The following is a 27,369-nucleotide window of genomic DNA, read 5'->3' on the forward strand; positions in this document are numbered from 1 at the left end:
TTATTTTGGTTTGCTGTCATTATGTTGGTTCTGGTGCCGTTGGATCTTTGCCTTTAATTCCTTAGCGCTCGAATGGTTGTTTGAAACACATGTACCCTAACGAGCAGCCGGCTGAGGAATCCTCGGTACTAACTAATGACAGCATCCTGCTTTATGACATCATGGGTCCTTCTTCTATAATTAATGAAAAGCGTCTGTATGGGTCTAAGCAGAATTATACTTAAAAACCAGCAACCAAGGTGAGTGCCAGTGTTTAGAAAAACGGGCAGACTACATGGGGGCCGAATGGTGCCGTCAACATCCATGTTATATATATATATATATATATATATATATATATATATATTAAATGAGGGATTTTGGTGAGTATGACTAATGGTGGTAGTAGTAGCTAACCTATTAGACCCAGTAGCTAAGGCACAATATTATGGAACACAATGTATGGTTGTTGAAGCGAAGCATATATCTTATCAGCCGTTCACTCGCCATAAGCATCGTTTTAATGTTTTACACAGCATGAACGGAAAGCATCAGAAAATACAAAATTGTTAATTTATGAGAAATCTGAGTTTATTTACTGAAGACGAAGCCGTGACATGTGACAGACACTGTGTGTTTTAGTAACACTGTCAAACGTGAGCTAAGGTTTAATACTGACGCTACAATACCGACTGTCTCAGACCGTCCTGTTATGTTATGTCTATAGTGTTAAAAAACATCACAAACCGCAACACTGACACAACTTTACTGTGAGACGACACAGTGTTATCTTATTTTGCCATTAGTGTGGTGGCTTATTCTTGCCCACACCTTGGGCAGCCGGTCCAAAGGGTGGCATCTATACCTGACATCGGCAGCCACTCTGATGTTGTGTGCGGGGCTAGCCCCACACCCAGGAAAATTGGCCAAGGAGCGGGGAGTGCCGGGGAGACAGCAAAACCAGGAGACTTCCCAGGTATGGTGGCATCTCCTCTGCCATATAACAGGAAGCCAATATTTCTTTATGGTGGCCGGGTTCCCTGGTTGAAAGAGAGTTCACCGATGTCCCCAGCCAGCCCATTAACACTATGGAGGACTGTGCCGTGCTATAGTTAATTTCTGCCTGGCCCCACACGTCTAAACGTTAAAAGGCAGAGGGCCGGGATATGACATCATATACCAGGGCTCGGCAGCGAGGATGGTGGAGCGGAGGGGTGGCTGCTGGAGCTGCCCTGGGTTAGGGCTACTTAATTACACCACGCCAGTGGCTTCCTGTTAATTAGCTCAATAAAGAGTCCAAGTATGGCCGACAGGAGTATCTGCAAGAGCAGTTTACAAATGCATTACCTGCACTCTCTACGACGCAAACCAAAGAAGCCTTTTTATTCTTCCCATTAGAAAGAACATAGAAAAGTCGGCAGTTTTTTGTTTTTTTCTATGGCAACAACCTATAAGTGCTTGCTTCAGTGTCACATGACAATTGTGCCGCCCCCTTCGGCAAATATTACGAACAAGACAGTATTTTATACGATTAATTATCTCTGACAAGGTTTTGTGCATTTGATATATTAGGAATGACTTTTCTAATTGTTACATTCGGCAGGGTAGGTAGAAGAGCACGTTATATGAATTTAGTCACTTATTGAAATGAAATGTCTAAGGACCAAAAGGCCCTGTATGATGTATAGTTAAATCAGCGAGATGTTGTCAGCCATTGAAATATACCTTATACAGGACCAGCTTAGTCTTCTTGCTGGAGAAACCGAGCAGAGATGACCCTTCATGATGAATAGTCAAGAAGCTGAAACACAATTCTCCTGACAACTCTCCCTTTAGTGAATTAACCCCAAAACTTGGAACCTTTAAATATGAATACTGTTTTTGGAAACCCCACCAGTTCTACAACATGGAAGCATATCAGAACATGAGCCTGGCATCTGCATGAGCTGTATTGGAAATACCATCTGCAAGAATAATACTAAGACTTAACCACTCTCGTAAAGCGTAGACCTAGCGTTGTGAATTCGTTGGTGTGCGTGCAGCAGGAGATGATGCAGAAGTTAATCTTCTTAGTGCATGCCGTCTAGATGGAGAGAGATGCCTTCTCTTTTAATCCGTTTGAACACAACTGGCAACTCCAGCTCCCTAGAAAAGATTAAAAAAAGACTGTTAGACCGGATTGATCAATGGAAGTTTAGATACTTTTATGCCTCCATTTTTTTAACAAAGCAGTCTCATCAAATAAATGGAACAGCCTCCCAGTAGAAGTAGTAGAGGCTAAGACAGTGACGGAATGTAAACATGCATGGTATAGGCATACGGCTCCTGAATCTAAGAAGAGATTAAGTTCTGCGTCTTTACAGCAGGAAAAATGGGCAGTCGAATGGGTCATTTTGATGAGCTGAGTCATGAGTACTTGTTTTTGGGTGCTTGTTACCTTATAGCAGTTCTTTATCCCTATAAACAATTCCAACATTTAGGAAGAAACATCCATTTCAGACATTTTGGACTCATCTATAGATGGTATCTTACCTTCCGGAGGTTCAACCATTGGTGGACTAAGGCAATACATGTGATATCCACGATCGCAGTCATCACAGAACAGTAGCTGTTCCTAAAAGAACATTATTATATTTTAATACATTTTTATTTAATCGCTTCAAGCCCTTTATAATGAGTAGGGAAGTGAAGGAGCTGAAACCACAACATTTGTTCTTATCCATGAATTTGAGGATCTTATCGGTGGAAGTTTCTCTTTATTATGGTATCATTAGCAGTGGTGTGACTTTTTAAAACAAAAGGTCCTTACGTCATTCTCCGACGTTCCACACACGGTGCAGGACTTGCACTCAATGCATTGCCACTGATAGTTTTTAACGGCCTCAATCATATTCACTGTGAACTGGAGACAAGTTGGGTGACCTAGAACAGAAGAACCCAAGACATCAGAAAAGAGCACTACTTGGTCACCTATTGTGCAAAAAAAAGACAAGGGTATGACTCTACGTAGAAAGCAGGTAATAACCCATTTGCTGCCAGGGGATTTCACCGCAATTTGGACAAAAACACAATAAAATAATTATAGAGCAGAATGGATCCCTGCTGCTGGAATATTATACACAATACTTTGCCAAACAGGAAGGGTTCAAACCTCTGGGCATTAATCAGTAAGAAGGTTAACCCAGATGGTATTCATCAATAAGAAGGAAGAAATCTAGACCTCCTTCTCCAAGAGACATTAGAACACTGACAAGAACTAAGCTCTTTTTTTTTGGTGTCCAGTACGACAGGATGGACCTTTCACATTGGAAACGGTGAAAATATTTGTTGTAGATGATAATAATGAGATAATCGTAGAACCGGTAAATGCGTTTATACCCGTCGCATCTTCTGAACGTTAACATGTACCTTTTTTTTCTAGAGTTGACCTTTCCGGCACCTGTCATCTTGTAGGAAAGATTATGTGGATGTGCCGTGAGGTGTGACCTATTCTAGACGTCTTATACTTTCCTGTATAGTTAACTTTCTTGATCACCGCTGACATATTCTGTTAATTTTAGAAGCTTGGGTCATGCTTCCTGCTGAGGTTATTAAAAATACATTATGGGTATATCGGCTCCAGATCATTGCCTGATCTGACCTTATATTTCGAGATAAGACTCTCTATATCACCAACAGAAGCCAATGACATATATGTGGCAGCATGTTGGGTGGCTGGGTATATCCAGCTAGCAAACCCAGATCTATAATTGGAGTGGCAGTATCTGTTAGTATGGTGCCCTATTGGACACCGGGCATATGCCCAATGTGTCAGAAGGCCAGTCCATGTCTTCTCTAAATCTATCTCTCATCCAGTTTCACGCCTTTGTAAACACGCGGCCCTACATTTCTTCTGTAAGGTTAAATGCTCTGTACTTGTATGCTGGGCATTGTATAATTAAAACAGAATGGTGGCCCTTGTTTCTGTTTAATGGGGAGCCCCCTATGGTCTCTAAAATAAGATCTCGGCAAGACTCCTGTGAACGGCTGCTTTGGGAAGCCCATTCTGAAGAATACGCAGGCTTCAGTAGAATTACTTTAGTAAATGCATTGTTTAGGAAAAATCCATAATGTTTGTTGTGGTTACCCAAGTCTTTCCATACGCTTGACAACAACTCCCTGAAAGGATCAAGGCAACCCACCAATCAACCTCATGTATGACATAAAAACATTAACCTCAACTGGGTTCTACTATCTGATTTCCTTTATTTAATTACGGTACAAAATGTTTGCAATATAAGGTCCTACATGGTGGACGTGGCCACCTTTTGACTGTCAAACAGAATTCTTGTGTTGCTTTTCAAAGCAACCATGGAGCTCACCAGTACCTTCAGGTGTATTTCCATGGTCTATGTTTAGGGTTTCAAATATATTCTTCAATCAGTTAAGTTATGCTGTGTAGCCTGCCATAAGGGTGACAAGTGTGTTACACAATGCCTTTGGCACTCATATGGTAAAAGTAGTGAATTAGACTTTTATAGGTTTATTTAATCCACTTCTCAGGGCTCCACAAGCTCCAGGAGATATGGTACCATCAAAGGTTTAAGCCTTATGGCATTTCTTTCCCATAATACGTTTGGCTCTTAAGTTCCGGATAATATTAATTTGAAAAATTCTTCTTTTTAAGATTCCATGCTGCAATTTAAAATACAGAGGGATGTCTCCACATGATCAGCATGACAGACAACAACTTTTTTAAAAAATAAGTTGTAATGTAGATTATATATATTTTAAAAGTCCTCATTTTCTTCATGGTGCTGGTATAACTGGTTCAGAATTTGCTATGTATACCTGTTGGGTCCATTAATGGGTATCCCATTGTTGTGTTATGTACTATAAGGCATTGCCATGTGAACCCAGGATCATTTTAAAAATGCACCATTAAAGAAAAGAACACTATTTTCAAATATGAAGTTATGTGTTTGTCGTCGACGGGGGTCAAATTTGTCCCATTGCAAGTTCCACTGCAACATGGCTCTAAGTGGTTACCAACACCACTTGTTTATGGAACATAACTTATTGGGTTGACTGCTATTTTAAATGTTACAAATCTGCATAAAGATTTTATTGATTCTCCTGCCAACCAGCTGATGTTTGATGTCCTAGATGTCAAAGAATTAATTAAACCTTGCAGGGAAATCTAACCAAACACATACATTATTCTTTAGCCCCACAAGGCCATACAGAGGTTCTGCCCAACTCTCTGGGAACGGCCAGACTGCCACGTTAAGTAGTGATAATACGAGATGACCCGCAGAAAGACCCCCTTCTGGCGCCGATGTGTTGAGAGGTTTGCTGGTGTGATCTTGGTGCCAAAATCCGGTGGATAAATCTTTGCTGGGGTACTCTATACGTTTGGTACCTGTGATGGATGTTTGAACGACAAGGATTTTATTTATGTGTAATTATAAGTATTTTCTGCTAATGAATAACTTACTCATGTTTTCGTAATTAGTTAACTCTAAGTGTGCCGTACCAGTTTGAGAAATAATGTGTAGAGCATACAATAATAGGAATAGTACGCATAAAAGGCAAAAGGCTGCTAAATACTTTGCAAATCAAACATATTTATTAAGTATGACAAAAAAAAAAAAAAAAAAAAAAGACAATAAGAGGAGCAAAATGGTAACATTGCTGATCGGAAGCAGATTTTTGCATGAGATCCCCCAATGTTTCGGCAGAGAAGTACCTTCATCAGCAGGCAACAATCATAAAAAAAAATAATGGTGGCGCTTTGTGCGGGATAAAATGCCCACTCCGTGCCAGATAACTTACCATTAAATGCATAGATTAAAAGTTATTGTTGTAGGTTTGTGTGCTTATATCTATGTCATAGCCCTCGACATTTCAGGTGTCTCACCTGTGGAGAGGGACAGGGCTGGCCCTGAAAGTTTATGGGCACCTCTAGGAGTGGCCACCCGCCTAAGCTGAATAGCCTCCTTGTGGCACTAGCATCGCTGGGTGGTCGCATGGAAACAACAATGAAGATCTGTGTTGTAAAGCCACAGACCCCAAATGATCTTGCAGCTCTCTGGTACAGTAAGACGGAATCAGAGGATCTCCCCAACTCACCCATGATCCCCACTGCCCTAAAAAACAGGGGCAGCTACGTGGAGCAGTTGGGACCCATTCACCATTGAAAATCTATTTGTGTTTACATTTGCTAGGCATTATGCTTTACCTTAAGAAGACCATGTTACCCACGCACTTATTGTTAGCGTTTTGCGGTATTTAGCAGCATTTTCCCATCTGTGCCACGTTATCTATAATGTTGTGTTTAGATACATACCTAAAATCAGTTTTCTATAAGCACCTCTCTTTCTTATCTGACAATGGAGCATACAAACCCTGTCTTCTGCTGATGATTTAACAATGGTCAGAACACAAAGGTGGTGCTGGTAATGTCTCTGAAAATTAATATACAATACTGTTAGCAGGTCCAAGCCTTATTATCTACTTGGAAACAAGCAAATAACCACCTAGTGGAAAATCCAAACTTAAGGAGTTAGGTTTTAAGGTGAATTGCTATGGCCATGGACCTGCGTGAGACAGATCTTTAGTGTTAGGTTTGGAAAAAAAGAGCCCAAATATTGACCATGGATGATCAAAGCAAAGTTCACTAACCCAAGATAATCTTGTGGAGAAGCAGGGAGGTCCCTGGTCTACACTAAGTATGTTAAATCATAACCTTGGACCACAAGTCTCTCTTGAAGATCCACAGATCCAGCTCCTGTCCCTCTACACTACCAACCCAACGGTGGAGAGCGTCAACCCCCTTTATGATTCGCTGGATAGCAAGGGGAGGTGTGTTTTTTTTAGTTTAGTTTAATTTTTGACTTTATTCATCATGCTCAATCGCATTATCCTGTTTAATATTACTGCTATAAAAGGACCACATCTGTAACCCTTGGAGATTTATCGGAACGATTGTTGGAACCAGCAGTTAAGGACGTCATTGACGACCACATCATGACTGGTAGTTAGCTTATCAACACATATGGACCGGCTATCCTTTCCATTCAGGATTCTTATCAGTTAGTCCTCTACAATCATAATCTAGTTAGAAAACCTGCAAAAAAAAAAAAAACAAGCCTACTACACAGAATTAAATAGCTTATGTTACAGGTTTACAGATCACAAAAATGTTTATTTCCATAAAAAAAAAACAAGTCCTCATTTCACATTAGTGCTTTCACTTTGTCTTCCACTTCCAGAAACAATGCATGAAAACACACAAAAAAAATTGTGCAAAGTTCGCACTGGGACTTCCCTATTCTTTGTTTAAATAATGAAATAAATAAGAGGTCTTCATTTTTTTTTTTCCTTTTCTCTTTTCTAAACGTGCATGAATTCAGTCGGGCGTAAAACACAGGATCTAAACTAAAAAAAGAAAAGGAAGAAAAATATATAAAAAATAATCGTAAAAAAATCTTCAGAAAAGCTACTTTTTTTTTTGTATTGCACAAGCAAAGGTTAGGGTCCTCAGGGTAGGGCATCTGTAGGTAGACAAGTTTCTTTTTTAGTTGCCAAAAGAATTTCCATGTCTTGAGGGAAGCAGACGATCATCGAAGGGCATGGTGGACTGTAAGGGAAGGAAGAAAGAAAAAAAAAAAAGGTTACCATTTAGGCTACTAAAGAAAAAAAGCGCAGGTGATGTCTTATTTGGTACACGTCATTTTCTTAATTATTTGTTAATTTCGGGCCGAAATATCAGTGGCGTATTTACCTTTGGCGCTGCCCTAGGCCTAACCCAGGGCAATAAAACCAGCTGCCCCCTCCGCTCCGCACTCCTTACTGCTAAGCGTTGAGATATGATGTCATATCCCCGCGCTCTGCCTCTTAAGGATGTGTGACGCCAGAAGGAAATGAACTATGGTGGCTTTTCCGACGAGGCATGGTCCTCCGTGCTGTTAATGGGCAGGTTGGGGAGATCAGTGACCTCCCTTTTACCCGGCCCATAGAGCAGGGGCACTACATGGAGGGCAATCAAGCTCCCCGTTATGGACCTGCTGGCCTAGGATGGAATACGCCACTGACCGAATATATTGGTTGTAAATGAATCAAACATATTTAACTACATCCAATCAAAATGCAGCTGGCCAGACATATATGCTAATAATGTGTAAACCAACATTCATCTTATGAGGACGCCTAATACAACACACGTGTATGCTGCCGACTTAACATGGTGCTCTCCATAGTGCGCAAGAGCAAACACAGAAAGTGTGTGTAGCACACAGATCCAAGAATCCCATCAAATTTATTGTATTTTTTAAATAAAAGGGTAATAATACGATATCCAACATATAGCCATCAAGAACAATCACTTGCAGGGTGTACTTGAGGCAGGTTGTGCAAACAGAGGTGGTGGTGTAGGGAAGATTAGGTCCAGATCCAAATAAGGTCTAGCTAAATTATACTTTAAATGAAGATGCGACTCTCTTTCTGTTTAGAAAAAGCAGAATGTGGTTGAAACAAGGATGGGGTCAACCCCAAAATAGTGAGTGAGCATGGGCAAGGACCACTCCACCACCAGGAGACAAACAGCTCTAACCCGTCCAGCCAAAGGCAAAAAAAAATAGACCAAGATATAAACTCGTCGTCTGCCAGATACAAGTAGAGTGTAGCGTGTGGCCAGAAGGTCTGATACATGATGGTAATTATTTATTAGATAGGAAAGATTGTAGTGCAGAATATATCCAAAAAAACCCATAGGCTGTTCTTAAATCATATAACTAACTAGTGACATGTTTTGTCCTTCAAGTAACACGTCTACACAAAAAAAAGCCCTATATATATATATATAGTACTAATTGAGATAAGAGGTGGTCTATAATGTTACCGAGTTGGTTGCATACCTTAACAATCCTGCTGTAGTTCAGTCTGATTTCAGCTCAGCAGGACAGAAGAGAGTTTGGAGTTATTTCCACCGCCCCGTGGACCATGAATGGTTCCTGCTTTGGTATCTTCTAGTAGGTTGGATATTAAACAAGGAGACAAAAGAGTCTTTTAGACTATGGGGTATGTCTTCCGAGCCACAGAAAAATAAATAGCATGTATAAAACAATGGCGGAGGAAAAAAATCAAGTTGAGGTATTTTATTTCATGTGCTCTTTTTTTCTTTGAAATGTATTAGCTTGTGAGTGACTTGTTCTACAGCTAGACATCTTCTGACCTCATGCAGGAGATCAGGTGGCAGAAACGGGGAGAAGTTTGCTCCGTGTATATCAGTGTTGAAGTAAGACTGAAGAAGGCCTACTTGCTTTAATGCAGAAGCCATCATTTACAAAAGTCTTCTTTCTGAGGTACCCTGGGTCGTAGCCACAACAAAAAGCGGACTTTCAGTGTATTTCCTACCTTCTGTATTAAAATAACGTGTTAACACTACTAGGTTTTAAATATAAAAGTCCAAACTGGTTTTAGGTCCAGCCTTAGATTTGCTGGTTAATACTGGAGACAGGCGCTTTGCCCCAAAAAAGTTTAAATCCGCAAAGTTTTGGTTCAAAACAGCTCATAGAACATTCTGAATTTTCAGATATGTCTGATGCGGTTGTGCTTTGAAAATGCAGATTACAAAAATAAAAAAAAAATGTCTTAAAACAAAAAAAAAAATAAAAAAAAATTTAATTAAAATTAAAAAAAAGAAAAAGAAAAATGAAGGTATGGATTATAACTGGAAGGAGATGTGGTTGATCCAAATAATTTCCTTCAGGAGTCCCCCTGGTCCTCTGCAGTTGGGGAGATTGTGGCTCGGACAGAGGAAGGTTCCTCCCAGTCATCCTCGTCAAAGCCATGAAACGTGGATGTGTCGCTTTCCGACGTGGAACCGAATAAGTCCTCTGCGTTGTGCATCTCCTCCTTTCTGCTTTCTCTTCCCAAATGAGCTGACATGTATGATGAATATATCAGCACAAGGGTTAAGCAACAGACATTCAGTTTCAATGCAACAAGCTAGCACAACCACATGACCACAACAGGAAAGAATAAATAAAAATATACAAAAAACGGGCATTCATTTCGAAAATCCAAAATAAAATGTATGTTCAGAAACAAGGCAGCAAAGGGGTTATTGCTTTTTTGCTTACGTTTCATACTCAACAAAGACAGATCCCTCAAACGCCTTATTGCTTGAGCTAAACCTAGAACTTAGAATGCAGCTTTAACGTTCTAGAATCGGGTGAAACAATAGGTCAATATTCTTTCCATGATACCTATTCATGAAAGCAAACCGTTACTGGTTCAGATGAGAAAAGATGGGTAAGCAAGTCTTCCAAACCCCGTCCTGCATGCACGTGCTTGTTAAAGGACTGTAGATGCTATAGGTGAACTATCAACGTATTCCCCTAGGCAGCCGTATCGGTCACCCATAGGGCCGGCCTAATGTTCATGTTAGAGGGTCACATTGAAGCTCATCTTACAATCACAATGCCATACATTATTTAAATGTATAGCTTTCTGTAGGTCTCTCTGCCCCCCAACAATACTTTGGGCAAAAAACTGGTCAATGCTTTATTGTTAGGTTTGGCGTCGTGCTGATGTTTATGTATTTTAATGTAGAACGTTCTGCTAGATATAAAAATGCAGTCGGTAGAAAAATAAATATATGGAGGGCTTGTAAAATTATTTGGTTACGGTGGCAAATAAAAATCTGCTCCATGTGATTTTACACACCGTTGTGTTAACCAACAATCGAATTCAACGATGAGGCGAACTGAATGGTCAGCACTACGTTTTCAGTGTCTTGTTAAAAACAAAAAAAAATCCTAAAATCATGCATTTAATCAGAAAAACACAGCATCCTGTATAATTTATGGCTGCAGGGAACGCAACTATAAAATATTCACATTTAAACATCTCACAACACTGATAATTCAAACGTACATGTAGTTCAACGAGTCAAAAAAGGGGTTTAAACATTCGTAAAGGCAAGCCAAGCCTACAGAACAAGACGTTTATAATGTCATTCACAAAAACAAAGCCAGATAGTCCATTTTTTGGAGACTTACCTTTGATGAAATGGTTTTTCCTCTTTTATTTAGGTTTTCTAAGGATAGCTACAAACGAGTGTTCTCTATAGGCCTATAATACGCATGCTGTATCCTAAAACCCTCTCAGTTTAGTGCAATAAGCCATATCCAGGGCTGGATTTCACATTTGTAGTCAAAACACCTTGGCTAAAATGCATAAAGCACCATTTCAAATAAGATAAGTGGATTTACATGACCGCAACACCAAGTTCTCTGGACCTACAATCCATGGAACTATCACAGGTGGGACATCTTAGATCTCCATAGCTTGTGGCCACCAGTATATCCAGCCCTATCGAAACCTACAACGGCAACGCAAATCTATTTTGTTCCCAATATGAGTTACTCAAAGGGATACCTCCAACACCAAACAGTGTTCAGAGTTCAGTGTTATCCAGCTCAGAGCAACACGCAAACTCCTACTTACACCTAAATATCATGCAACGGGTTCCAAGCTTCAAAACCGAGAGAGCAGAAAGGTGCGACCTACCAGAGCGTCCGCAGTCTGCGCAGGATACGAGCTCCTCTTGATGTCCCGTCTTCTTATTCATGGTTGAGTCCCCCAGGCAGAAGTCGCAGTAGTCGTTGGAAAGTATAGCACCATCGGATCCTTTGCGAGCTGGGTGAAGAAGATGTCAGATTCTGAGTACCGTATGATTGAGTCGGGTGGAAGGAGAATAGGTGATTAGAGATTTTTTTATTTTTATTTTTTTAGTACATTTTTTGATTCTTGAAATTTTATGTATTATTATAAACCTTCAATATACACAGTAACATTTTGCGCTTTTTTTTTTTTTCATATTCTATTTAGAATTTTTCGTTCATTTCCTTAGCCAGTCTGCTTTCTTTTGAGTTTACCCCGTAGACTAATGCGAGGCTGGTAATAAATACGCACGCTGGCCTCAAGCGGTGCGTCGAGGAGCAACACAAATTCCTGCGGGGGGCTCTTGTGATCTGCAGAATCCCACTACACATTTTCAAAAGGAACGGAACAAAAACAGAAAGAGTCCATGCAGCCATCATATGCATTAAAGAGCTGGAGGGTCCCTTTAAAAGACTTTTAAACTAATCGAAAGTGCTGCACGTGTAAAAATAGAACATTTAATCCAGAAGACACGTGAACGCTCTTTCATATCAGGATAAAAATAGGCAAAATAGGATACAAAAGGAAACATTTACATAATCCATAGTTATATTCACAGTATTTATGATGCGTGTTAGTAGAATTCTGACCATAGACCGCAAGAAGGAACATTCTAAATTGGAAAGTGTTACGACTGCATGTATATAGCTGGAAGTTACCGACGTTTGATGAACCTGAAACAACAACTAGAAGTATGGTCGTAGGCAGGTACATCGCAGGCAACGATCTACCCACTTTGTGAGCTGTTGGACGTCCCGACTTAAGTAGGTACAGTCTGTCATCTAACTTGGGTCAGAATATAGTTTTGGTGCGTTGGGTTTGCTGGAAGATGATGTCTTTGTGAGTTCTCGTGGTCTGCACTTTAAGATTCTGCTCTTGCGTTTAAAGGTAATTTCGGAAATGCTTTGAAGGAAGCACCATGTTGGGCCTTCGAAGTAAATCAGCGTGGGAAATTACCCTTGTTTAAAAAAAAAAAAAAAAAAAAAAAAAAAAGTGCCAAACATATTAAAAGTTCCAAGGCGTGAAGCATAAAGACGCGCGTGGGGATTTCTGGCCCGTGTTTGTTTTGTTTCTACATTTAGAGCATTAAGTGCTTACTTTGGAAGGTAGAATTAGCGAGATGAAGGAACAAGCCGTAGGACATGTCTCGATGTATTATGCATTTCACACCAGGCTTCCTATGGGTTGCACGGTGTCCAATTTATGCCTAGGAAGACACATGCTGGTTTTGTGTTTTTTTTTTTTTCTCTCCACGTGATAGGCCCCCAGCCTCCACTAGTCAGGAGGTTGCCGTGACAACCGGCACCCGCGGTTCATGCCACCTGTCATTAGTTTGTCTGCCTAAGCCATTACGCGCAGCAGTTCTGAGGCTGATGCTAAAACGCAGAAAGACACAATATACCGGCAGATCAGACCCGGTCGGCCCGTTTTCCTGATATAAAGACTCAAACCTTAATCAGTCGTTGGTCTTGTCTTAGATTCAGGAGCCATATGTCTATCCCATGCATGTTTAAATTGCCTCACGGTATTAGCCTCTACCACCTCTGCTGGGAGGCTTTTACATTTATGCACCACTCTCTCTGTAAAGTCAAATGAGTATAACATGTTGCACAGGAGGCTAAAAGAAAGGTTTCATCGGAAAGACTTGTGCAGAAGGATCCCTCCTTTAACAACTGGGGTATAATGTCGATGACTGGGAACCTCTGGGGTCTCAGACATAAAACACACCGCACGCAGGCAGCAGCGGGAATAATCCAGATCGAGGGAAATGAATTTAAGCCAGAAAAAGTGAATTAGAATCAATTTACAACAGAACAGACAATTAAGACGTACCGTAGCGGAAGTTAACTTACATTTCTGGTTTTCGTTTCTGAGAATGGAGGGAGAGCACGGGGATCGTGTGTCTTGATCTCTACTGTCTGTCCCTTCTTCATCAGCTAGATGGGTATGGGCGTAGTGGTAGCTGAGTCCCGGCCGGTTCTTGTAACGTTTGCCACAAACTAGAAGGTAATGTTTTTATAGATATAAATTGTCTTAGAGATTTTGCTCGTTGAGAGAATCGAATAGCACATTCTGATGCAACAGCTACCACCTGTTTACTCCGGTCTGCCACTTGATTGTTCCTAGATTATCTTTTTAGGCCAGAACGATGTTTTTAAACCCACCTGACCCCGACGTCTTCCATCATAAATATATCTGCATGACCCATCAGTTCTAAACGTGAACATGAATACGAAGCTCTCATCACTAAGGTTCGATATCTCAGTCAAATTTTAGTGGCAGCTCAACCGACTGGGCTCCAAATCATTTCAAAGCCATAACTTCTCTATCAAAAAAGCTTGTTGAGTCGAGTCAAGTTGATCGTTGAGATCATGGAAACGGTCAGTCTTATTGACTAGAATAGAGTTCTAGGATCAACAAAACTCTTCCTGGAGAGTTGAGTTGGCTTTATCGAGTTGGTGCCCATTTTCCAGTCAACTGCCAACCTTACTCAAGGCAAATTTCTGAGAATGGGTTGAGTTGCTATGCTCTGCTTAAGCTGGCAGTCAAGTCTACTTCACCCGTGGTCAGGTTCAATATAGGCGTGCCGGCTTGAGAAACCAGACATGACCATCATCTCAATGGAACTTAAACCTTTGTAAGTAGACCCCGTAATGTGACGTCCAGACCAGGCACTGCATTGTTTAATTCCATATAATTGTAACTTAGTGAGCTAGAAAAAGCAAATTCAACCAAAATTGATATTTTCAGTGGGACTTTTCATGTATTTGACAAGAGTTTTGGCCATTGTGCAATATTCTTACAACCAAGACACACACATTTCGTAACTCAATTACGTTTTGTTTTTTTGGCCAATCGGTACGTTCATTCACACATACGATATGCGGTAGCAATCACAGACGTAATATAATGGAATTAGAAATGCGGATGTAGAATTTGTATCGTAAGTAATTCGCGAAACACCCGACGTTCTGTATCCAGCGTACGGCATAAACGTCTCCAACAAAATACCGACCGCCGGTCCGGCAATTGTTAAATGTTACAACCGCAGGCTGTAATATCCTCACAATTCAGCTGTATACAGAGGTTACAATCTGTGAGAGGAAGGCCTGAAAGAAGCGGAAAGGTGGTAACATTGAAGTACCTTTGTCGGCCGTTTTTGAGTTATGCTTTTGTTTGTAACTATCTGCAACAGAGAGAGAAAGAGAGAGAAAGAAAGAAGGGTGAACCTCGCTGCCTAACAATGCATTCAGTGGAATGGAGAAGGTAGGACGTTTTAGGAAACAGAAGAGGGTGTATACTCGATACCGTATCGCTTGCATTCTGACTGCTATAGTCAGCAAGTGTCCAGAAAGCAGTGGTATTGGAATTGCCAGAAGGCCTAGCAAGCTTTGGGTTAAGCTATTTTGCCTTCATAACTTATACTTGTCTTAGATTCAGAAGCCACATGGCTATCCCATGCATGTTTAAATTCCCTTACTATATTCATCTCTAGCACCTCTACTTAAGGGGTACCCCACTGCAGCAGCGTACCTCCCGACATTTCAGATCGTTGAGTGGCGGCCAAATGGAAGCTACAATGGAGGTCTATGCAACAACTCTGTTGATTCAACAACTATCTGGGATAGTCTAGGAAGATACGAGGATCTCTTCAACCAGCCCATGATTCTCACTACTGAGAAAAAAGTTAGTTAGATCTTCCATTTCCTGCACCTGAATCTACAGACTACAGTAGATGCCATGAACATCTGACTCCTGTGTCACTTTACTTTAAGTGAACAGATAGAGGTGGTTAACCTTGGCTTGCTGGCCTTGGGCGTAATGGCAGACAGTAACCCACTTTGTGTTACTTGGCATACATAATCTGTTTAGAATTCAGATTCCTAATTTAAGGTATCAAAGTCTACTTTGATATTGCATAATACGGCCAATATTATTTATGTAGCCTCAGACAGTTCACCTTCTGATAAAATGAAACTCCTGGGGTAGTGATGGAGAATTTCAGGGGAAAGCACGCAAGCCACAAATTAGGACTGCCAAGAGCCATGAAGGGGGAGCGAATTGGAGGAAAGCGCAACAAAACTAATATTTACGGTCTAAAGGAGAAGCTGACAAGCCAGGGAGACTGCAAATATGAAGACTGGGAAAGACGAGTGTGATAAGTCAGAGATGTATGTCTGCTGGGTAGATGGTAGGATAATAGATATAGTATGCAGAAGGACAGAGATGTCGAAGAGTCTGAAGGAGAAATAAGCAAAAAGAGCCAAGGTACGTAAATAAAAGTTAACATAAGAGAACCAAAAAGGAAGCCAGAATCAACTGCAATAGCTGGATTAGGATCTGGACATTCTGCTGGGCAAAACTAGCATTATATGCAGAGACCAAAGTTATATATTGTTAACATGCATTTGGAAAAAAAGGCAGCACAGCTTACTATACAGAACGAGGATACAGTAAGACTGTTATGGAGCCGGACCAGGCTGAGCTAGATGGAGAAGCCTATGAGACTAAGGTAGGGGTTACTTACTGTCACACACGTAGGGTTTATCATGGTCGTCATATGAGGTGTCGTTCCTTCTCCTACCACCACGTGCCTGGAATTGAGAAGAAATTGCCCCAGGTCAGCTTATGATTAAGCAGAGATATATCCCTGTCTCTTTACAAAGCTCCCAGTGCCAGATGACGCATTGCTTTTTAGAAACAAGGGTTACTGCTCTGAACAACACAAACATTTACAAATAATTTGTTGGTACATACAGGTACACAAGAACATGCTGGTATTTCCATAATAACGCTTAGATATTTGCTCACCCGTCCCCTGCTTCGGTTCTTTCTCTTTGGAACTTCTTCTTCCATGTCATCATCATCATCTGCATTCTCATCATTTTCCAATACTCTCTAGAGTTAGAAACGACACAAGTTGCAACACAGAGTCACCCATGTAATGAAAGAATTCACAAATGTAAGAGAGAGAGGGTGTGTGTGCGCGTGTATATACAATATACAAGAGTTATAACATTAAATGTGCTTACACTTGGAAGGCCTTAAGGTCTACTTGAGAAATGTTGCCAGAGCTGATTCAATTATCGTGTGAGTTTGTTAAAGATTTGCGGGCCCTAGGCCGGTGATGTTCAGAAACAGAGGCTTGGGTAATATACGTCTTAGAAGGCACCTTGAAGGGTGCCACTTTGAGTAGGCATCACACTATAGCATCTATTCTTTAAAGGGAGAAGTTCCAGCTCCTTGACTTCACTATTCATTATGAGGGTCCAACCCAAGAGAGGTTCTGCTCCATGAAGAGTTTGGCTAGACCTATATAATGCATAGTTAAATCAAAGAGAGATTCCTTTAGTCTCCTCACCCATTGAAAGTTGAGTGAAGACTGTTTTTGAAAAGCAACTAAGAGCATGCTACCCCACGTGGTTCTGGGGTATGTTTCGGGTATTCATGCTGAGGCTGTGGTAACAACACCAGCTATTTCTTGACATTCTATTGATTACCGTGCAACCTTGTCCAAAGTACCTGAATTTCTTGTAGACTGTCCTCATCCCTGGCATCCTTCCGGTCAATTGACTCCCCTCTAAGCAGAGCTTCCAGTGTAGTTCCCTCTGACAGAACATCTTTCCGTAGAGGAAAGTCAACATCTATAGAATGAGGAAAAAAAAATCTGGTTAAGATTCCGTCAGTTCTGTCTATTTCACTAACCATTCACTTTATTTTTAAGGAGGATTACAGTAATCCCCAGCAATATAAACATCAATATTGTTTACAGAAAATCTCAATATACGCAATTATTTTTATAAACATGCGTAAATACATAGCACAGACCCACAAATTAACCAAAACAAGTGCATTGCACCCTTGAAAGGTATTATCTGCTCAACTTATAAAGACGTTACCTTGAAAAATACAACTGGGAGGAGCTAGAAGGGGCCGGAACCGGCCCCAGAAGAGGATGAGGTTGGGGGTATAGGCAACTGCTCATCTTACCCTAAGAAGGGTAGCATGGGGGGTTACATACTGCAATGCAATTGACTTAAATGGGAATGATTTCCTGCCACTCACTGGTTGTTTCAAGCAGCCAATCAATGCAGTGAAATTGCTTGCTCATGAGGAGGCGGTGGGCACTCTGAAGCTGCAGCTTCTTCTAAAAGGTATGCAATTCATTTTCTCCAGGTTCAAAGGATGCATTTTAATCTAACATTCTTTAGGATGCATTCTTTATTTAAAGGACTGCCTGGGTCATAGGAGAGTCCCTTTAAGTCAACGACGCTTTGAAAGGACGCGTAACATTTGCTGTACAGTTGGAACACCTGATGGGCCAGCCTCAACTCCCTCCTGCTGTCTTTCTCTTCTTTGAAAACGAATTTTAGATAAATGTGAAGCGGAGACCTGCTGAGACGTCCCAGTGTTATTTCCCCCAGCTGTGAAAGTCCTATAATCTTTTCCACCCTATAATTGAAGAACCGTCTACAAGCGCGCACAGTCAACGGCTGAATCCAAAAAAAAAAAAAAGACAAAAAAACAAGGGGCAAAAGGGCATCTGGAAAGAAACCGCACGTATTAAACCCGATAGAAAATTTGTTTTAATACACGTTATTCCTTATGCAGGGCGACAGAGGTTTGCAGCCGTCGGCCACAAAGCTTCCAGCACAGCTAATGAATTATAAGCACCACGCGGAGGAGCGCTAGGAAGGCCAGGCTGAAAGAATAATGGCGACAGATGAAAATGCAGATGGATCAGCAGAGCCTCTAGGCTCGACACAAGGAAATTAAAAGTTAAGGTGCGCGCAAGGTCGCCTACAAAGTCAGCGTGCTGCCCTCCACAGGGGCACTGGATGGCATTCCAGGGTCGCATTTGCCATCTGGGGAAGGTGTAGTTTGGTTTTTCGGCTGCTGTATCATGCAAAAAGCTGCCTAGAAAATGTTTCTCTGCTCTGCGGAATAAAACACAGCAGATGAATTTAGAATCCTTAGCACAACGTTGTATCTGCTGGCACAGGGAAAGGTTACCAAATGTTCTGCGATAGCGATGAAGATCCTGACTCATCCACGGGCACCGACTGGGATAAACAATCAAGACAGCATCGTTATCTTGTAACAAAAATAATTTTACATACATCCCAAGTTTCTCTTTAGGACAGCCAGTCCAACGGTTGTCCTTCGTTTTGAGGAGATCAGAATATTTGGTGGTTGCGAGTGCACCACAGAAATCACAATTAGATATACATACACAACTCAAATTGTGTTTCTATATTAAATAAAATGTATTCTAACTTTCAGTTATGAAAATAGCTATAAATCAAGTCAACAAAGTTACAGCAAAACGCCCTCTGTTGCCCAGAAACATATGCTTTTTGTACAGTTTAGAATTTTACGTATAACAAGACATAGAACATGAAAAATGTAGTTCTTGTTTCCGCTATGGATGGGTTCTGACGTCTTGTCTTAGCGAGAATAAGAGGGTTCGGTTACAAATCCTAGTGGCTAATGTCGCTCCCATATTCTAGATCCCACTAGTAACATTACAAAGGGGAAAGAAAAAGAAAAAAAAAACCCCTGAAAATATTATATCGTATTCTCACAAACAGTTGTAATAGGTTGTGGAGAAGGTAGTTGGGTCTTCCAAGAGTAGTTTCCAGTTGTGTTACCATAGACTTGGCTGTAAGCGCGACCAACAAAATAAGTAACCCATTGCGGTGATTTTATTTTATTAAATATTAATTACAAACGTTAGATAAAAATCTAGCTGTAAGAAAGGGCTCGGTGTAGTCTCTGCTCTTCAACCTGTGAAGTCCACGCTCGTTCAGCTACCTTCCGTGTAATCATCGCTGCCATCTGCCCGTCTAAAATGTGCAGAACGAAACGGTTAAAAACAGCTGTTAGTACGTCTTGGCAGTCTGAAGGATCGGTTTCAGGAATAGAAGCTAGCAATGGGCCTCGAAATCATTCCAAAACAGCAACAAAATATCCAAATCTGTTATTCTCATTAGTTTTGTTGGCCCCTAGGTTTAAGGCTTTAGTGCTACAATGAATAATGAAGTATTCTTCATACACGTAGCACGCAAATGTGGTTCATTGTGGACATCCTAGGTATTCTAGCTATCCATACACGTAATCATGGGTATAATGCAGACTCGTGTCCACTTTACCGCTGTCCTAAAATGTAGCCTAAGTAGGATTTTCTCCCGAGGTCTCCACAGACCTGCTAATGTCTTCTTCAAGATGAGTTCCGAAGCTATAATAGGGCTTGGCCCCACTAACGTGTGATCCTCAAATCCTTTTCCCTACTCGTAACAATATAGAACAGCGAGGGTGGTTTAAGGACAGACGAGGTCTTGAACAAGATCCCTGGAACCTTCTCTGCCATGCGGTTAGGTCAATATGATTCCTCGGGGTTTTTTTATTTGTTTTTTTTTTTTTTACAGAGCCATTATGAAGCCGGTGAACGTTACACGATGGAAAAAACGAGAGAAGGGAAAAAAAATAAAATAAAGGTTAGTTTGGATTCTCTTTGTTCTGTCGATACCAGGCAGACAGAGAAGGTGCTGGGCAGACTGCGGGATTGATCGCTGCTGATGTATACTGAGCAGAGTGATCGATACAGGGTCTCTCGCCTCATCTGCCCTGGGAGGCTTCCAATCTCCAAGCAGCGCCGGCTGTCAGGACGATTTATAAAAGCGGCCGCTACGAGCGCACAGGCTCGAGGACGCTCTGTGGTACTCAGATTTGTTTTATTCACACCTAGCCGCTGGATTTATACATTGAGTTGTCCTGTAGCCTTTCACCTCCTCGTGATAAACTAGCACACAGCGCTTATCAATACGGCTCGGGCATTTAAAAGGACAGATCATTATGCACGTGCGCCTTGCCGTGGAGCGTCGGGTCAGGTCTAGAAGAACAGATCGAATAATTTGGGGGAATTAACATATTTTGTTTAAAGGAGAGAAAGAAATTGTTGAATGTTTTTAAAGTTCTGCCGGTAACATGCATTGGAAGTGTCGTTATAGTGAAACATATAGTATGCTTGCGCTATAATGAATACATATTGGTAATTATAACATTAAGAATATATGAAGTGCTGATAAATACCACCCAGGGCGATATGACATATCCTCTGATAAGAGGGGCAAGACCGATGCTTTTAGGTTGCTTCATGACCCATTTACTAGTTATGTAATTAGGAAAATACGTACTTATGTTAATTATGTCCTGATGACTTCATTCGGGTCCCCCCTTTTTTTCCACACAGATCGCCTTGGAAGCTGATCACACCCGATCTTCTAAAAACCTCACCAAATTACCCAAAATGTTTCAAATGATCAGTTCAGAGGCGGAAGAAACCGAAATGGACTCCAAGCTGAATTTATATGGCATAAAAGATCGGTGATGAAAATCGTCCTGACGTGCAAAAGATTCTTCAAGCGGTCACCGGAGTGTGACATGTCATAAAACCGTCCCATCAATCCTTCTCGTCCGGATGAAGATGAAAGTCCACACAAGGCAAGGAGAAAAGAGCAGAGAAGCAGCGACATCTAAGAACAATTTCAAAGTTGGTAGATTTGATTTTTCTCAAGCTAAGCCGTTTTATCCGTAACCCACCTCGCAGAACAAATGTCCTTATGAATGATTAGCTTTTATCCCGCCGATCTGACCGACGGTGGAAGCCCTTCACAAAAAGGTAGACTTTCTCCAAGTCTCTTTGATGTAGAAATCATATTTTCTTCCTCTCTCTCTCTATTTGATTTTGGTTTTAATTTAAAAGGGAAGATTTTCATGAAAAAAGTTTTTTTTTAGGAGCTAAACGAAGGGTTATTTCAACTTCATAACCACAAGGTTTGAAGGATCACCAACACCAACGGGTGGTCAGACATAGTTGCCTTACTGTGGAAACACGTTTAAGCCTTCTTGGACACTAATCATCAGTTTCTCCCCGAAGGTGGATCTGGCATCAAAAATAGCCCTGTCTAATCATAGAAGAAGAAAAACTAACCATACATTCTCATATCTTTTACATTAAAGTTAATTGTGGTGAAAATTATTTTCTTTTGGGCGTTTCTTTATCTAATTCCATGCTGGCGTACATCGTGGCATCTACAATGGGGGCTAAACTGATTAATGTAAAATGTATATTTGGTGACAGAGCCACTTAAATACGCCAGGACCCTGAGGAGTGGAAACATCTCCATGTACCTTGAATAAAATGTTTTCCCGTACATTAAGGGGTGTGCATGGTCTTTATCTATTATCATGACCCTGAGGTAGAGAGAGAGGTAGAGAGAAGGAGAAAGGGGGAGAGGGAGAGCACATGAGCTACTCAGAAAGATATAAAAAAGGGATAAAATATACCATATAATTACTTTAATTAACAAAAACGATCTATTACTCTGCAGCAGATCAGATACAAAGCAGAGGGTGCAGGTCGATCAGCGTTCTGCCGATCAAGTAGTTCCTTAAGAATCAGTATTTTATTTTATTGCTCTTTGGATATTGGAAACAATAACGATGAGCTTTTGCTTATAGCAATTCAACTGGGGAGTAGAGAGTTTGGTAAGATTTTTGCAGAAAGGGGTTCAAGGAGAGAACGCGAGATTATATCAGCGGCGCTGGTTATTAATCCTTTCTCCAGGGTCACGCCATATTTATGCCGCCAGCTGGAACTGGTATATCTAAACCCTGCGTGAAAAACCTATCTTCTGGTCTACTGGTTAGTAAAGAGCTTTTGGGCGCAAATATAGGAAAATAAAGAAATCATTACTCATCACTTTTCATTATGTTAAGTTTCTTCTACGCATTGATTTCCAATATGGAAGCTTCCTTTGTTTCTGCTGCATCTCGAGCAGGGATCTTTTGTTTGAAGCAAAGTGTTTAACTTCACTCTGTTCTGCTCGATATATCACTGAACAAAAAAGGACGTACTTCGATTCGAGTATTTGTCATAATAATCACCCTTGAAAATGCCCTGGTGGTCTATCGAAAGTCCACAAAAGAAATAAAATGTACACTTATGATTGTATTCACAAAGAGTTCGCTTTCATACATAACATTAGTAATTTGGGTCTGCAATAGTAATTGTCCGTTTCCATTAAGTGTCGTTTTGCCCCAAACCGGGTTTCTTTTGTTAGAATTTTTGCTTCCAATCACTAATTCATGCTGGGACATTTGGAATTTTGGGTTCCAAGCAGCGAGACAAGATAATATAATGACGAGTAACAGCGCTATTGTTAGAATACTCGCTATATTGTTGTAGCAACTGGCCAGTGGTGGGCTCCCCTACCTTCTTGCTCAAGCAGTCAACCTTCTGTCTCAATCCCATTGAACCCGATACTAGATTGTAAACTCACAAGGGCAGGGTGCTCTTTTTGTAACCATGACAATGCATATGATCCCAGACTGGGGACACAATCCTTTGTGGCATGTTGTGACCATAGATTTGTGATTTTTATTAGTGATATCGAATCTTGCGCCGGAAGAAAACACAGGTTTGTGGATAACAGTTTTGCACCATTTTATTGAGATTTATATCATGTCCATAGCGTAATAAAGCCACATTTAGCGGAGGTCTATCTGTATGCATGAGGCAGCGCAGCAGATGTCACCGACAGCAAGTTTTTGGAACGAGCAGACTTTTGTGCTCCCCAGGACACTAAGCCGAGGGTTGCCATGGAAACCGCCACTGGCACGCAGCAGCCCCTAAGGAATCGCCCAGCGCTTCCTACCCAAGCTTTCGGCGTCCGCACAAAAGGTTGAATCGCCCGTTCATATCTTTCATATACACCAAAAGGATATGTAAACAGTCATTTCGTATGAATTTCGTTCAACTTATGCCGTAAAGGAGGAAAAATAGACTTTCATTACTAATAAAGATATTTCCCGGATGTTAACTCTTCCATGTATTCGCTTTGCAAACAGCTGACAAAAGTAAGATCTGAGAGGTAAAACATTTCTACGAAAGACGTGAATGGAATTTTCGGAAGACAAACATCCCTGTACAACAAACGAACGGTTTGCAAACTGGTTCGTATTAAATTCCACTGACCTGATTTGATTTCAAGAAGTCTTAACCTGGGGTCATCTGGATGATGTAAGCGCCTCTTTTTTCTCCAGCACCGAGCTGGGTAGGTATACAACTGCCCCGGAGCCATTCCTGCACAATAATAACTATTTATATATACATGAAACGTCATTAAAACATTGCGCAAGGAAGTTTAGTTCTCGGCTGGCTTTCAGATATGATTGTGGACAACCTGAGATATGATCAAGTGAAAACAATTACATTATTATATGGATACAGTTTTCCAATCTTATTAAAATAAGTCTCTAGATTATGAAAACGTAGCCTCCGCAGCCAAAGAAATCTACTTGATTATGAATTATACAGGGCCAGCCAAGCTCTCCCTGCAGCAGAAACTGACTGGAGTTGGCCCTTCTTAATAAATTGTGAAGTCAAAGAGTTGACAACACACTTCTCCCTTTAGTGAATACACCCCAAAATATCCCTTCTCAAAATACGGCAGAATATTTAGATTTCATGTGTTTTGGCATTGACTGACCAGTACTCTACCTGGCCCTCTGTGCCGTTTCTCCATCCATATGTAACAGTTATTCTGAGCCACGCCAGTCTGGGAGTCCAGGAACGGGAGACGGACGCTGCGCTCGGCACACAGCCTGGCGTTGTAACTGCGGCAATGCTCGATCGCTTCTTTGTAGAACTGATCCCCAAGTCTGATGGAAAGGAACGACAAAACGAGTGAGCTCGTCGGAACCATCAAAACGGGATACAATACAGGGAGAGCGGATACGGTAGCAGACAAACATTACAACAGGGCAGCTTTTACTACATGGAGTAAGCATTCAACCTGGGGAAGGGCGGCAAGCCTAGCCAGGTAGTAAAGTGTTAAAAGCAACCCAAGACATTTCTTTCAGGCAACTCAATCAATATTCATCCATACTTACCTTAAGGGTAACAAGAACAATAAAAATTGCACAGAAAGGATCCAGCCATGATGTAAATACTGCTTTAAATCCGTGTTATGTTTAAAATCACAGCAGCACATGGGGGGGGTGTCACTGCCAGCTAGAATTTCTAAATGTTGTGCGAGACCAGGTGGATCAACAAGTTCCTCATGTCTTAGACAGACCCACCTCCTTCAAAGAGGGTTCCACCTGTGCTCATGTCAAGAGAACGCATGGGAACAAGGGGAAAAGACACGGGGGATGGATTTTTTGTCTAGTGATTTACAGAAAAGGAATTCTAAATTCAGTAGCATCTGTTCAATGGAAGCCGTCAAGATAATAAAATTGAGATGTATCATCACTTTATTTCCTTGTAGCAATATAAAATTTATCAGTCCATTAATGTCATCTTTAATATATATACGAAGGTCTCGAACAGTGTTCCGCCTCCCATTGTCCTCGGACAATAGTTTAGCAATAGCCGTAGAACCAATGTTTGTGGGAATCAGAGCTTTACATGACAATGACAGGGGTAGAATGTATTATTTGTCACACATTGATCTGCACGTGTTCCGACAGATTGGTAACAGATGTACATATAGCGATCTATGCGCTGGACAGAGCAGTGCCGTTCATCCAAGGTGAAGTACTACGTTTAGGCAGATCTCACCTGCATGAACACACTAATGCCCCCCCCCCGCCCCGGACTACAACACTTTGCCTAAGCAGCAGTAGAGGGGTTAATCTGACAATAATAGTGAGCGATCCCGTCAGAGAGAAGGATATAGAACACCTTTTTAGATCTGAGCTGTCACACGTTCCCTGGTTCTGACTGCAGGCTTTATTGGAAAGATAATTTGGCTCATAAATTTCCACTATCCGCCTGCCGACAGCAAACGATTCGCAGAAGGGACCCTGCTGTCCGAGGGATAATTACTTCCTCTGCGATATTCCAGGCATCCGACATGGCAAGGATTATGAAAAGAAATCCAAAATGGTCTCTGACACCGACTTCTGCTTTGTCTAGAGAGCCGACAACAGTATTGTACAGAAAACATCCACGCACTGTTATAGAAGAGGCATCTGAGGAACTTGAGTGTGGTCCTTAGATCCCGGGGTACATATAAAGCTGTACGCGATGCTCTGTCTTCACTTTGATAATATGTAGCAGCATCTTAAACCATTCAAGACAACACCGTGCAGATGAGGAAGAACAGGGGAGAGATCGAGCCAACTGCGTTCTCAACTGTGGACAAGGTTTTTCTGCTTATCGCTAGGTGGACACACAAGTAACATAATATGCTAGAAGAAGACTATCTAGACATGAGACAAAAACTGTTACCAAAGTAGAATCAACGAGGGCTTCATCAGGATCCCACGGCCAATTTATTAAAAGTTTATATATATTTTTTTCTCACTAGAGAGCTTTTTGTTTTCTAGACCAGTGGCTCATCTTCGGCGCTGCTCTAGGCCTAACCCAGGGCACCGCCAGCAGCTGAGCGCCTACATATGACTTCATATCTCAAACTCATAAGCTTCATCGGGCTGAAGCGAACAATGGAGGCTGATTTAAATCAATAAGTAATAATAAAAAACACAAAGATTAACATGAGTTAAGATTAAATGAGACTTTGAACCGATTAAACAACGTCCTGAGTAAGGAAGCAATGACTCTTGCCAATATGGTGGCTTATGTTATTTCTTTACCGATCCATCCCTACCTCACGGTTAAAGGCAGTGGAGAACACCAAAAGAAATAAGACCCATGGGATCCCAGGGCTGTGTTCTTCAGACACACTTAGCAAGGTGATGCCTGTTTTGGGCATCATTGTGGACTACAACAGTTGGGAGCAAAAGGACAGCCATTAAAGGAATAATGGTCCATAGCAGCAGACGGGGTGGCTGAACTTATGTGTCCCAGAAACTACAGCCCAGAATTCATTAGAGGACTGCAGGACCATAGGCTTTTTTTCTTGAACCAGAGATGGAGTAGAGATTAAGAACTTCATCAGAGGACCTCCTGGTGGTTTTACCCTCTCGCCAGCCTGAGCTTGTCCACTAGTATGAATAACAACAATAAGGAACAGAACGTTTTAAGAAAAGGTTTTCAAAATCTATATTGTCCTCCTGGGAGGAAACAGCCAGACATGTCAACGGCTAATGTAGGGGCAACCTGAGCATTTGCCATTTGTACCCTAAAATATTAAAGGAAATACATTTCGTAAGTATAAAAGCAGATTTGAAAAGTGTAAATTCCACGGTTAGTCACCAAAACGTGTCACAAATCACATCCTAGTGTTTGTAGTCTGTGGCATGTTAACATAGCAGGCAGCGGCCAAGAGACAGGAGACGAAGGCCAGTATGAATACCATCAGAAACACCATATTCTTCTCTCCTAGCTTTCACTTGGCTGCATATGCCCTCTACCACCTCCTCTCCAACGATTGAAGCAAAATATCGCTCTGCTAGACCTGGTCGGCCATTTAAAAACGGGTCAACTAGGAATTTTTCATGCTGCAGCGCTAACCCACAAGAGTACTACCTGGCAGTATGTAAGACTTATACCCAGAACACATTAAAGCAACAGAGTGTATATACATGCATACAAACACACATGTACGGTATATTATATATATATATGTAACACACACACGTATGTTGTGTAAATTAATGTCCGATGTCATAGAAGCCTCTGCAGCAGCGCCATCTGCTAGTCAGATGTGG

General features: G+C 41.3%; 1 protein-coding gene across 1 annotated transcript; it reads right to left on the bottom strand.

The window, feature by feature from the left end:
• LOC149284702 (zinc finger protein DPF3-like) lies at nt 1–26,474 on the bottom strand. The gene is made up of 12 exons (XM_089496321.1): nt 26,353–26,474; nt 24,254–24,414; nt 23,729–23,836; nt 17,212–17,333; nt 16,501–16,587; nt 16,217–16,283; nt 13,542–13,688; nt 11,536–11,664; nt 2,789–2,901; nt 2,512–2,593; nt 2,071–2,124; nt 1–35 (listed from the first exon to the last, which is right to left on the bottom strand). Exons 1-12 carry the CDS (start codon nt 26,472–26,474, stop codon nt 1–3), a joined length of 1,227 nt encoding a protein of 408 aa, XP_089352447.1.
• Nucleotides 26,475–27,369: the final 895 nt, after the last annotated feature.

The sequence above is a fragment of the Sceloporus occidentalis genome, unplaced genomic scaffold (assembly GCF_023333645.1).
Source record: "Sceloporus occidentalis isolate IW3139 unplaced genomic scaffold, rSceOcc1.0.p SCAF_89, whole genome shotgun sequence".
In the NCBI taxonomy this organism is placed as follows: Eukaryota; Metazoa; Chordata; class Lepidosauria; order Squamata; family Phrynosomatidae; genus Sceloporus; species Sceloporus occidentalis.